General features: G+C 37.0%; 1 protein-coding gene across 6 annotated transcripts in view; it reads right to left on the reverse strand.

The window, feature by feature from the left end:
* The window catches only part of PHTF2 (putative homeodomain transcription factor 2), a 114,514-nt gene that overhangs the window by 40,364 nt on the left and 61,134 nt on the right, over nt 1-13,016 (reverse strand). For all 6 annotated transcript variants that reach the window (XM_054505328.2, XM_045864816.3, XM_054505325.2 and 3 more), the window contains 3 exons: nt 11,029-11,085; nt 3,905-3,974; nt 3,172-3,330 (listed from right to left, as the gene is read on the reverse strand). In XM_054505328.2, the coding sequence (XP_054361303.1) occupies nt 3,172-3,330; nt 3,905-3,974; nt 11,029-11,085 (286 nt within the window). The remainder of the gene's footprint in view (nt 1-3,171; nt 3,331-3,904; nt 3,975-11,028; nt 11,086-13,016) is intronic.

Consider the following 13,016-nt stretch of genomic DNA (forward strand, 5'->3'; position numbering starts at 1 on the left):
TACTTAAGATCTTGTTTCAAAGTTTCTGGTATAACCTCCAACCTATTTTTCCCCTTTGAGTGAAGGGTTAAGAAGAAATCATTCACCTCTCTTATATAATGCTAAATTATACTTTTTGATCATTTAATGAAGTCCGATGAACTAGACAGAACTACTAGAGATTTTTGCTAGGCAGTACTTCTACAGATTCCTCCAAGAGCTCAACAAGACAACATGTTTTATTAGCCACAAAAGTCCCAAGGTAGGACTCCACATACTGGCCAAGCAGAACCCTAGGGATAATTGTCAGAAATACAAAATATCTAAAGTTTAATTCTCAGGTCTGTCCATCTTTGAGATTTAGTGGCAGATGTTAGGCACTGGGAGTAGTAAGACAAATAAGACATAGTCTCTGCTCCCTGCCCCTCCTCAATTCAGAAGAAAAGGGGGACACATAAAGAAACAAAATACCTGTAATGGACTGAACTGTGCCCTCCCCCGTTCATATGCTGAAACCCTACAGTGCCTGTATGGGTGTAGTAAAGGTTGAATGAAGTCATAAGGATGGAGCCTTAATCCAAAAGCACCGATGTCCTTTTAAGACAAAGAGATACCAGAGATCTCTCTGCTCACACACAGCAGAAAGTCCATGGGAGGACACAGTGAGAAGGCAGCCATCCACAAGTCAGTAAGAGAAACCTCACCAGACACTAAGCTGATGGCACATTGATGTCAGACTTCCAGCCTCCAGAACTGTGAGAAAATAAATCTCTGTTGCTTAAGCCACACAGTCTGTGGTATTTTGTTATGGCAGCCCAAGCCAACTAATACAATTCCTATGAAGAGTGCTATAATGTGCACAGAAAGACCTATAGCTAAACTGGGGGTGAGGGGGTAGGAAAGGATTCTCAAAGAAGGTGGCACCGGATGCCTAATCTAACTGAGAGAACAAGTAGATGCAGATTAGGTGAATATAAGGCAAAAGGGCCACCCAAACAAAGAGAGTTGCACATTCAAAGGCATATAGGATTTAAAACAACAAACAAACAGGGCGCCTGGGTGGCTCAGTTGGTTAAGCAACTGCCTTTGGCTCAGGTCATGATCCTGGAGTCCCGCATCGGGCTCCCTGCTCAGCGAGGAGCCTGCTTCTCCCTCTGACCCTTCCCCCTCTCATGTACTCTCTCTCATTCTCGCTCTCTCAAATAAATAAATAAAATCTTTAAAAAAAAAATAAATAAAACAAACAAACAAACAAAAACACCACAAAACAACACAAAAAAGAAAGAGCAAAGAGCTAATTTAGTCTGGTAAAACCTGGGGAGAGATTCAACAAGGGACTGGCTAAAAAACTTGGCTTTCCTCTTGAAGGCAATGATAACTAGAAAGAGATTTAGACCTTAAGTGGCTGGTTTGAATTTGCAATTTAAAAGGTAAATGGACAGAAGGCAGAATATATAAGGGCTCTTGGCAGTAATCTGGGTGAGAAATGATACAAGCAAAAAGCATAAACGGAGTTGAGAATACATAGTTGCGATACTTAAAAGGCATGTAATTGAAGTAAAAACCTATACTTAGTTATACAAAACCAAATCTGACTGCACACAATTCTTTCTACCTTTTAGGAGGTAAGGGTGGGATAGAGAATGAGGTAACTCAGAGCACTGCACCTTATATGCAAAAAAGATGGAGGCACAGGGGTTTCGAGAGGTACCAGCAGATTCCTGAGGGTCATTAAGGGTCGTATCACTTTGTCACTGGCTGTGACTCGAAACAGGTTAAGTCACTTCTTTGATTTGGTAGGAGAATATTCAGTGTTCACCACTTAAAATGTTAAACTTTGGTTCTGAACTGAAAAGTATCTATTTCATGTCTGATCTAACCTGTCTTCCTTATTTAACGTAGACAAGCCAGTAAGTGAATTTCAGATACAATATGTGAACTTCTAGTTACAATGGAAACTAGTCATTATAATAGCAAAAAAACAGCAAAAAGCTTAAGTGTCCAACACTGATGTAGGATAGAATATTTTACAATAATTTAAAAATGTATTTTTAAAAGCAAAAAAACACAATTGTTTATACAGAATAATCTCAACATTTAAAAATGTTACAAAGTAAACTGCGAAAGGCAAGATTATGGGTGGGTTTTTTGTTTTTTTCCTACATTTTCCACATTTTCTGCAATGAACATTTATCATTCCTTCAATCAGAAACACACACATACTCTATTGACAAAAATCATAAATCTTCAGAGTTCACTCCCTTTTATGTATATAAGATGTACCCTGGCTTCAAAGAAACAACTTTACCTAAATAAAAGTCTGTAGGTTTTATTACATTTTCATTTACTTAAAAGACATTTATCTGAAAAAAAAAAAAGATATTTATCTTTTTACTTAGAGTTTGTTGATAAACCATATTTAAATAATCATTCAAGGTTACAACGATGTTTTTAAAAAAGCAAGACATTAGAAAGACTGAAAGGGTACCCACTAAATTAAAATCATTGCTTTTATTAGAGTGCGGGGATGAGTGGTGTCTCCTTCACACCCCCAAGCGCGCCACGGCGCCGTGTAGTACGCGTGTGACTCGGCAGTCAGAACGCTGAGACTTGAATCTGGACTCTCCCACACCTGCAAACTGTGACTTTGCGCCCTCAGGTCCTTCGGGTCCCCTTTCTATCAGCTAGGCAGAATACCAGTACTTACACTTCCCTGCATGGTGGCTGTGAGAATTAAATGAGAATCTGAAGAGCACTCAGAAAATGGGGTACAGACTCTCAGTACAGAATGAGGACAGTCTCAGAACACAGTGGTCAAAAGAAAAGAGAAACCATGGCTGAGACAGGAAAAATGAACTCCCACTGCTTGTATAAAAAAAGACTAGCGTGGTAGGTATATGTGGATGTATGTGCATTTGAAGAGACTGTGTAGTTGTTAAGTTCCTCTCAATCTGTATTTTTCTTTAGTCATCCACAAATTCTAATTTTCATAAAATTATACTGGAAAATAACTGCTTTGTTTTCTCAAACATTTTTAATACCAAACCAGTTGTGTCTTACTAAATGAAATATCACAATAAAAATGTATCTTCATACTCAGTATAATAATGTTTTTTAAAAAGCCTTAGTAACCCTAAAAATATAACATCCTGAAAGTTAAAAGCAAAATGAATTTCTATCATTTAATTATACCTTGCAGAAGATAAAGGACAAGAAGCCAGAAAAAGATGACTTTTGATGTTACTTGTAACCACCACCGGAAGAAAAAGGGGAAAAACACAACTCGAACGATTCCCTTTCTAGTCAGAGAAGTCCAAGGACTTTCAGGTTTTGCCTTAGCAAATGCAGACCCTGAAAAAAGTAAAATAAATGACAGAGTACATTTATCATTCTTTAATTTCCTCAGAGAAAAAATTTCAACATTTGAAGAACAAAAAACCATGTCTAATTTTATTTTGTATTACACTGTGAGAAATGGCCAATTTTGGGTAGTACACAGAGTTTAAAAACATTCTTCATGCTATCATATTAACATTAACTCAGGTACTCTGAAAAAAAAACTATTTTAACTGAAATGACAGCAGAATTTCTCCCACATATTTTATAAATATAAGACAATGTTCAAATGTCAGTTCCAATTAGGAATTAAAAGTTACCACTTTAATTTTTATAATCAAGCCATATAGCTTGCTAAGCAAACACAAGCTGGTTTTCTTTCCTTTTTATTATTTCTTGGACTGATCTCTAGTGGGAGTAAAGACTAGTAAAGACCAGTAAATACCTCCATTATCTCTTGTACGACTCCTGCCTTCGCTTATGCTCACATTGCTTTTATTTCTACAAACATATATCTAACCCGCTTTGAATTCTGTTTCTTCAAGGTCAATTTCTAATTGCATTAAGCTTTTATTTATTCAAGACTCACCTCTTACAAGATCAACATCTATGAGGTCTGGTTTCACATGTGCTGTTTTCTTTGGTTTATTCCTTAAACCCTATAATATATTAAAGTAGGATTGATAAGAGAGTAGGTCTTAGAAGTCCTCATCACAAGAAAAAAAAAATCTTTGTGACTAGTAGGGGGATGGATGTTAACTACTTATTGTGGTATCATTTCTCAATACATACAAATATTGAATCATGCTGTATACCTAAAATATAATCTATATGTCAATTATACCTCAATAAAAAAAACAGTATTGGAATTCAATAGATATATTTTTAAATCCAGAATAACAGAAAATAATCAAATTCTAAAGATCTCAATTAAAAAAAAATTTAATATACTGGAGAAAAATATAACACATTGTATATTTGTTACAACTGGAATGTAATTGTAGTATTGAATACATTTTATTACTTTCCAGAAGGATAAATTCAGGGATGTGTGTAACAGGGGAGGCCTGTTTATTACTAAAAGTAAAATTCTAGAACAAAGACTATCACTACCACTCAATTTGGATGTCCAGTCTGAGATGGTCCACGAGACTGTGTTGGCCCCAGATTTGCACAGGAGCGTGCACTGAGGCTGGCTGGGAGAGCAGGGGCCCTGAAAGGCCCTCAAGGTGTGATGATGGGGGCGTTGGTGCAAGAAGCAGTGGCTCACAAAGCTGGGGATGCAGACTTCTCAGCTGATGCCAGCATGTGGGGATGTATTAGCTGAGACCCAGAGAGGATGATGCATACCTCAGGGTCGCCACTATGTTCACATGCCAACCACTAACGAGACCACGATGCCACCTAATCACCTTAGAACTTAGACGCCATGCCCAGGCGGAGGAGGAGGAGGGAAAAGCAGGAGTCACAAACTGAATTAGTTTAAACTCGGAATTACTGAACACTAAGATTAAGTTTCTGCCACCAATGTACAGAGTGGGAATAAGGGTAGAGATCAAAATCATTGGGGAAAAAAAACCCTACACTTTAAACTAGGATGTTAAGAATTGGAAGAGCTTAGGCTAAATTCCGCAGGAGCCAAATAGAGGCTGAGATATGAGACGCAGTGTTTAGATGCTTTGTTTACTATTCATTCAATTAATCAAGTGTGCAGTAAATTCTGTTTGGTCCTGATCCAAAAAACAATGACCCCTGAGGTAAAAATTTAGTTAAGTACTGTTTGCATCTAAAACAAAGAAGAGGAGACTATTTGAGCTCAGAATTAACTGAGATGTTTAAACCAAAATGTACCCTGAAATCAAGAAGCAATTAACTCCAAACCCTTTCAGTCTGTCCATGTGAAGTTGAAAACTACTCAGAGGTACAAATACAAAAGAGAAGAAAAGAGGACAGAAGACATAGCCATGGTAGTAATTTTATATACAGTCGGATCCTCATATTCATAGATTCTACATTTGCAAATTTATTTTATCCCCAAATCAATACTTGCTGTGCTTTTGCAGTCATTTGGAGACATGCACAAAGTAAGAGTGGCAAAAAATTTGAGTCACCCAATGTGCACATTCGCCGCTGCAAACAAGGCAACAATCTGCTTTCTTATTTCAGCTCCCATGCTGAAAATAAGTATCCTTTTCACAGTCAATTAGTGCTGGGTTTTGCTTTTTCTGTACTTCTTGTTGGTAATTTTGTTGTTTAAAAATGGACCTCAAGCACAGTACAGAAGTGCGGTCTAGTGTTCTAAGTGTAAAGAAGGCTATGATGTGCCTCACTGAGAAAATGCACGCTAGATAAGCTCTGTTTGAGTGTGAATTATAGTATCATTGGCCATGAGTTCAGTTGTTAATGCATCAACAATATCTATTAAACAAGGTGTCTTTCAACAGAAACATACATAAAACAAGGATACATACTGATCACCTGACGAAAGTGTTATGACTAGAGGTGGAGCAATGGTCAGTATTTGCTAATTCAGTGTTCATGGTGACGTCACAGAATGTAACTCCTGCGAATAACGAGACTTGACTGCACCTGTACTTAATTTCCCATTTTAATGTCATGATAGAGTGGCTCGCAGACTATGAATCACCCCCAATATTTTGCAAATTGGAAAACCAATTCTAATAATACAAACATGTAAAAACAAAATTTCATTAATAGAGCACTATTTAGATTTGATATGAAGTTTGAGATTTAACCTTTGTTACTGCCAACAAATGTGAAAACAGTAACATATTTTGATTTACTTCTATCTTTTATACTTTTTTTCTAATAATTTGAAAATAATCTTATTGCCAATGTTTTATGACAAATATGAAGCTTAATTTACTGCTGTACACCTAAAATTTTTATCAGGTTGTTTTAAGAACTTAAAGTGCTTATGAGAGGAACAGTAAATTAACCTGATTTATGCAACTGTGTTGTTTTTCAATATGTTCATTCTTCTTGACCTTTTTCTATGTGGTTCATTTCCTATTTAATATTTTATTAAAACATTTATTTTGAGCTACATTGTAGAGTCACAGCACAAATGCCAGTTTTATTGACTGATTGATTGACTTTGAGAGAGAGGGTGAGAGAGTTTGTGCTCATGAACAGGGGAGGGGGGAGGGGCAGAAGGAGAGGGAGAGAACGAATCTTAAACAGGTTCCACGCCCAGTGCAGAGACTGACATGGGGCTCAATCTCACAACCCTGAGATCATGACCTGAGCCAAAATCAAGAGTCAGATGCTTGGGGTGCCTGGATGGCTCAGTTGTTAAGTGTCTGCCTTCGGCTCAGGTCATGATCCCATAGTCCTGGGACTGAGCCCCGCACTGGGCTCCCTGCTCAACCGGAAGCCTACTTCTCCCTCCCCCACTCCCCTTGCTTGTGTTCCCTCTCTCACTGTCTCTCTCTCTGTCAAATAAATAAAAAAATCTTAAAAAAAAGAGTCGATGCTTAACTGACTAAGCCACCCAGGCAACCCCTTATTTATTTATTTTATTTTTTATAATTGCCAGTTTTGATAAAACTCCCCTTCATGGTAACCTATCAGAATATTTAGAGGGTTTAAAGTAAGAAAAACAGGGGCACCTGGGTGGCTCAGTCGGTTAAGCAGCTGCCTTCAGCTCAGGTCATGATCTCAGGGTCCTGAGATCGAGCCCTGCATCAGGCTCCCTGCTCAGCAGAGAGTCTGCTTCTCCCTTTCCCTCTGCCTACCGCTCTGCCTACTTGTGCTCTCTCTCTCTGTCAAATAAATAAATAAATACCTTTAAAAAAAACAAAATAAAATAAGAAAAACAAAGAAAAATATCACTGATAAATCTTCTAACATTAATGATTTTAAACACCAAACTAAAAGATATCAGCACCCATACGTAAGCATTAATAAAATCTGATTTTAAGTAAGTAGATATTTTAAGTTGGAAAATTTTAAATTGGTTTAGAGTAAACTATATTCACGCAAAATAGCACAGCTTTCCGGACTATCAAAAAGTTTAAATGAACAAACAAAAAATGAAAACTAAGTTCCAAAGAAAAGATTTAGTAACTACTGACTTAACTAGAAAGTAGAAACAATCAGGCACTATAAATACAATTACTCTCCAAGAATCCAAGTAATATATATATATATATTTTTTAAAGATTTTATTTATTTGACAGAGAGAGACACAGCGAGAGAAGGAACACAAGCAGGGGGAGTGGGAGAGGGAGAAGCAGGCTTCCCCGCGGTGCAGGGAGCCCGATGTGGGGCTCGATCCCAGGACCCTAGGATCATGACCTGAGCCGAAGGCAGACGCTTAACGACTGAGCCACCCAGGCGCCCCCAAGTAATATATTCTTTATTGAATATACACTTAAACTCTTACAGTATATTCCTAAGGCACAATAACACAAATTGTATGAAGTTTTGTATTTTTTCAAATCTGTAAGTACACAGCTAGTGTTGAGCCAAAAAGCTTGTAACTGCTGTTTAAATTTAGAAAGTACTTCTGTTCAATGATGCAGACGTCCCATATTTGGAACTATTATAATACCGTGACTCCACCAAAGGACGTAACCATCAGTTTCACTTTCCAGAAATCCTGTTTAGTTTCCCCCATCCTGTTTTTCCTCTATAATGACTTTAAATAGCATGGTTCTTTTTACTAAAGCTTTATAACTCTAGTAAGTACTAAAACTGGGGGAAATTCCACATTTACTTTTAAATTTGGGTCAAGGTGAACAGAAAGTGGTAAGTTTTTGGTTATAATTTCTAAAATGTTTAAGGAAAAAATAATTTGCGGGCGCCTGGGTGGCTCAGATGGTTAAGCATCTGCCTTCGGCTCGGGTCATGATCCCAGGGTCCTGGGATCGAGGCCCACATCGGGCTCTCTGCTCCGCGGGAAGCCTGCTTCTCCCTCTGCCTCTCTCTCTCTGTCTCTCATGAATAAATAAATAAAATCTTAAAAAAAAAAAAAAGAAAAGAAAAAAATAATTTGCAACTTACAGAAAACTTCAGCAATATCAACTAAGGGTCTTCAATTTTAAAAAAATAAACATTTCCAAAGAATATATTTTGATTTCTTTAGTTGCTGCTCACTGCTGTGACAGACAGACAATTGAGTAGAGAGGACAAACTCAATGCATTCCGTATAGTGTTTTCTAAGTACCTGGTCCTTAGAAACCTTGGGTTTCTTTTTAAGTCAAATATTAATACTAATACACCACAGTTATTTCTCTACCTTTCTTAGAATAAATGCAAAATTATTTTACACAATAAATAATTTGCCTCCACTAAAATGTTTAGCAAGAATAGAATGTTTTAGGCTTATCAACAAATTGACCCCTTTATTTAATTCAAAATAATAAGAGTAAGCTTTAATACTGTTTTTAATTCTTCACTTACTATTACAAAATACTATCTTTAAAGGGAGACATATTTCAGAAAAAAAGTTATAGTTCTTAGCCTTCTCCAAGTTCATCCTGTCAGTGCACCAAGGAACGGCTAATATAATTCCCGTTACACTAACCTCTGTTTAGGCATTAAGATAAGTTCTGAAAGTGAGGAATATAGCATTTTGTGATGAGCGGATTAAAAGGTTTCAAGGCATCTTTACTAAACCTGCATGCTGCTCTTCACTTGTTTGAGTATTCTTACTCTTCATGATACTCTTGCCAGACTACCGTCTCATGGATCTCTTACCTCCCTCACTTACATCTCTCCCTTTACTTATCCATTAACTGTTGTTTCCCAGTGTTCTGTTCTCAGACTTTTCCTGTCATCAACCAGTGTAAATCTCACTCCTATAGCTGTATTGATATGTGTTATTATAGATAATATATACAGCACACATATACACATACCTATATACACACACACTTTCATACTGAGGACTCCCAAATCTCTCTCCCAAGTACCACCTGAATATTTCTAAAGCACAATTTTAAATCTGCTCCTCTTCTAGTATTTCCCATCACACTTGCTGCTGCCTGAGTGAAGTTTCTAAAACAGAAATTTAATCAGGTAACATTTTCTGTTTAAAATCCTTCAATGTCTCCCTCATTGTTTTCCAGATTATGTCCAGACTCTCCCGGGTGAGGCAGTCAAGCCCCTGCACAATCTGACTCCCCTTTTCTTTTCTAGTTTCATGCTTACGCACCCCAATCTCCTTCCTCCATCCAACCTATTACCAATCAAGCTCCTTGAGGATTCCTCAGTCAGTCATGCTCCTTCTTTCCTGCATGTTTATTTTCATACGCTCTTCATTCTGTCTGGAATGTTTTCCTCATTCTTCCTAATGTCTGTCAAACTCAGCTCATGAGTCACTTCCTCTGTGAAGTCTCTCCTAACCTACCCAGGGCTGCTTCCCCCTGCACTCCCCAACAGAGACCTACACTGAACCAATCTCATTTGTAATTATGAATCTCATCTACAAAATTATAATCCATTCCATCTTTTCCATGATTTAATCCTGTATTTAACACATAGCAGGTGCTTACGGCAACTTTAATTCTTTTTTTTAATTAATTAATTAATTAATTTATTTATTTATTTTTTAAGATTTTATTTATTTGTGAGAGAGAGAGAATGAGAGACAGAGAGCATGAGAGGGAGGAGGGTCAGAGGGAGAAGCAGACTCCCCGCCGAGCAGGGAGCCCGATGCGGGACTCGATCCTGGGACTCCAGGATCACGACCTGAGCCGAAGGCAGCCGCTTAACCGACTGAGCCACCCAGGCGCCCCCGGCAACTTTAATTCTTCATGAAAATAGTTTAAAGATTAAAATTGACCAATGGCAAAGAATCTTGCTCATTATTATAGATGACTAAGTTGTTAAACACTGAGATTTTTTTTTGACAGATTTTTAAGAAACTATAGACACTAGTTTCCAATCTAACATAAACCTTTTCATACAAAATAGAAAATGTCAAGTCACTGAAGTAACATTCTCTGGGCTCAGATTAAATTTAGCTCGTGCAGGAACACACAGATTAGTATTATCTATGCAAATGAAAAATATAAATCTTATTATCAAAAAGGAGCAATTGCTGAGAAACAGAACAAATTCAGTTAAAAAAATATTTGTCATGCTAGCCAGGTAGCCTATGAGAACGTCTTGTCAGCATAAGTGATTACATGTTCAAGAAGAAACCACCTACTACAAAACATTTCCATTAATGCTTTACTTTCCTAAGTTCTTTTAAGAAATGACCAACTCCTCAGCGACTCTACTTGCGTTCAGGTCATTCTGTTAGTAGCACCAAAAGCAGATCTCAATGAAGCAGAGCAGCATTTGACAGGATCATTCAGGAGGGAGAAGTCCTGAAACACTTACCAGTTTGATAAACTGTACAGAGCAATGACAGCATCAAAAGGGAGGAAAAGCAAACTAGAAGTATAAGGTGACAAGTGAAAGGGGAGGAGAGCTGATAAAAAAATAATCATTAGAAACGAAATTTTAAAAGAACAGAAAGATGCTAAAAAGCAAAAAAAAAAAAAAAAAAAAAAATCATCAGAGGTAAAGACACACGACTATGCCAGGGTAAGAGTTTACCTCTTTATTTAAAAGTCTGGATAGAATAAGTAATATTTATACCTTAAAAGTGTATGGAAAGATAAAAGATAAAATGTTGTTAATAATCAATTTATAGAACTATATTTCAGAATATACAAAATTAAATAAACTTGTTACCTTGATTTCTCTTTGTTCAACAGATTTTTCCCATATTTGTTGATCATATGCTCCAATCTATGAAAATAAATAAAATACAACACTGCGTTAAGTGATCGCTGTTGGTACCCGTCCAATAGGTGTAACTCTGCTTGCACTATAAGCAACTCAGCGTTCGTTCAGCCAGAGTAGATTCAGCTTTGTCTCAGACTTCTGGGATCGATATTGTACTGCAGTAGTTCTCAAAGGTACAGTTTCAGGACCAGCAGTTTTAGCATCACCTGGGAACATGCTGAAAATGCAAACTCTCTGGCCTCACCCCAGAGCTGCTGAATCAGTAATATGGCTGTGGCACCCAACTATCTGTGTTTTAAAAATTCCTCTAGATGATTCTGATATACTACTAAAGTTTGAGAACCACTGCCCTAGGGAATCCTTTATTTTAAATAAAGACAGCTCTGGTACCTCCAAGAAAAAACCACCAATAATAAATGTTTTATGGAGTTATTTTTAAAGAAAAAAATACAAATGTTCTACAGAATTAAAAATTCATAAACATATAGATCAGAGTTACCACTTGGGTTACAGTTTAAACTGGAAAATAGTCTTGAAAGCGACTGAAGACACAGGGTAAACATCAAGAAGTAGAATTCCTTTTAGCTTCTATGCCCATCGCTCTCAGATGCTGGGAAGTTCTCTGAACTATACCTTCACCTGGGCAGGATGAACAAACCATTTTTACTCTCTGTCTCTAAGTTCTTTGCTGTTAACACCTATTGTCCCAGCACCTTAATCCCCAATGTCCAATGGGACACTGAAATGGGTCATTAGCTTATAGTTTTAACTGAGGATTTTCACTTTTGGCGTTAATGGAAAATTAGAATCCTGAGAAATTAAAATCACTTCAGTTAATTACAATTACAAGATGAGACAGAGACCAGAGACAGGCAGATATATTATGAGGATATTCAGCAAAGAGTATTTTCTGACTTATAACATCATTCTACCCAGAAGTCTTTTTTATCTACAACATTCTTTAAAATCTTGTTTCAAGAAATGAGAAATTGAGAATCCAAGCTGGTTTAAAGACAGACATGAAGGGGGTAGAATAAAATGATTACATGATTCCATAAGGACCTTCATTTCTATTATTCTCTCTTACACATCATCTTATTCGTACTAACTTCTCTGGCCCGTTAAATCCTTTTCTCTTTTTCATCAATTTCCTGTGACTCCTTTCTTATTTTTAAAATCACTTTGTCATATAATATACACTGCAAATTAGAATCTTAGAACATCTAGACCAAGCCACATGGACTGAACAACTCACTTAGATGTAACCAAAATTGCCATGAGTCTCTCTCTAAAGCAGGACAGATTAGCAATAACCAATTGGTTGGACTTAATGGCCGAGCTGACCTGCAGTGACTAGTTGCCCTTTACCCTCCTAAATTTTAAATTCAATCAATCATCCTCCTTAAAATCAAAAAAGTTAAGCATGGGGACACAGATTCCACAAGAGCAATTCTGCTTTAACTTGATAATTCAGAATGACTGGGTTTAATTCAATTAACATTTATTTTTTATTTTTTTATTTTTTTTAAGATTTTATTTATTCATTTGAGACACAGAGATACAGAGAGAGAGCGAGAGCATGAGCAGGGGGAGAGGCAGAAGAAGGAGAAGCAGGCTCCCCACTGAGCCAGGAGCCGGATACGGGGCTTGATCCCAAGACCCTGGGATCATGACCTGAGCCTAAGGCAGACGCCTAACCATCTAAGCCACCCAGGTGCCCCAACATTTATTTTTTTAAATGTGCAACTATTTCAATGGCACTGCATACTTTTTAGTGAAACAATAACCCAAACTAATAAAGAATAGGTACCTATATGTTTTAATGATTATTTTGACAGTATTTTGTTTTGATGTATAAAAGAATGCACTAAATTCTCTTTAAAAAGAACTCTATTTTTATTTCAAGATGACAAGAACATGGACATGGAAATACA

This window comes from Mirounga angustirostris, unplaced genomic scaffold (genome assembly GCF_029215605.1).
Source record: "Mirounga angustirostris isolate CCGP_5_RB_7025 unplaced genomic scaffold, mMirAng1.0.hap1 SCAF_12, whole genome shotgun sequence".
Classification (NCBI taxonomy): Eukaryota; Metazoa; Chordata; class Mammalia; order Carnivora; family Phocidae; genus Mirounga; species Mirounga angustirostris.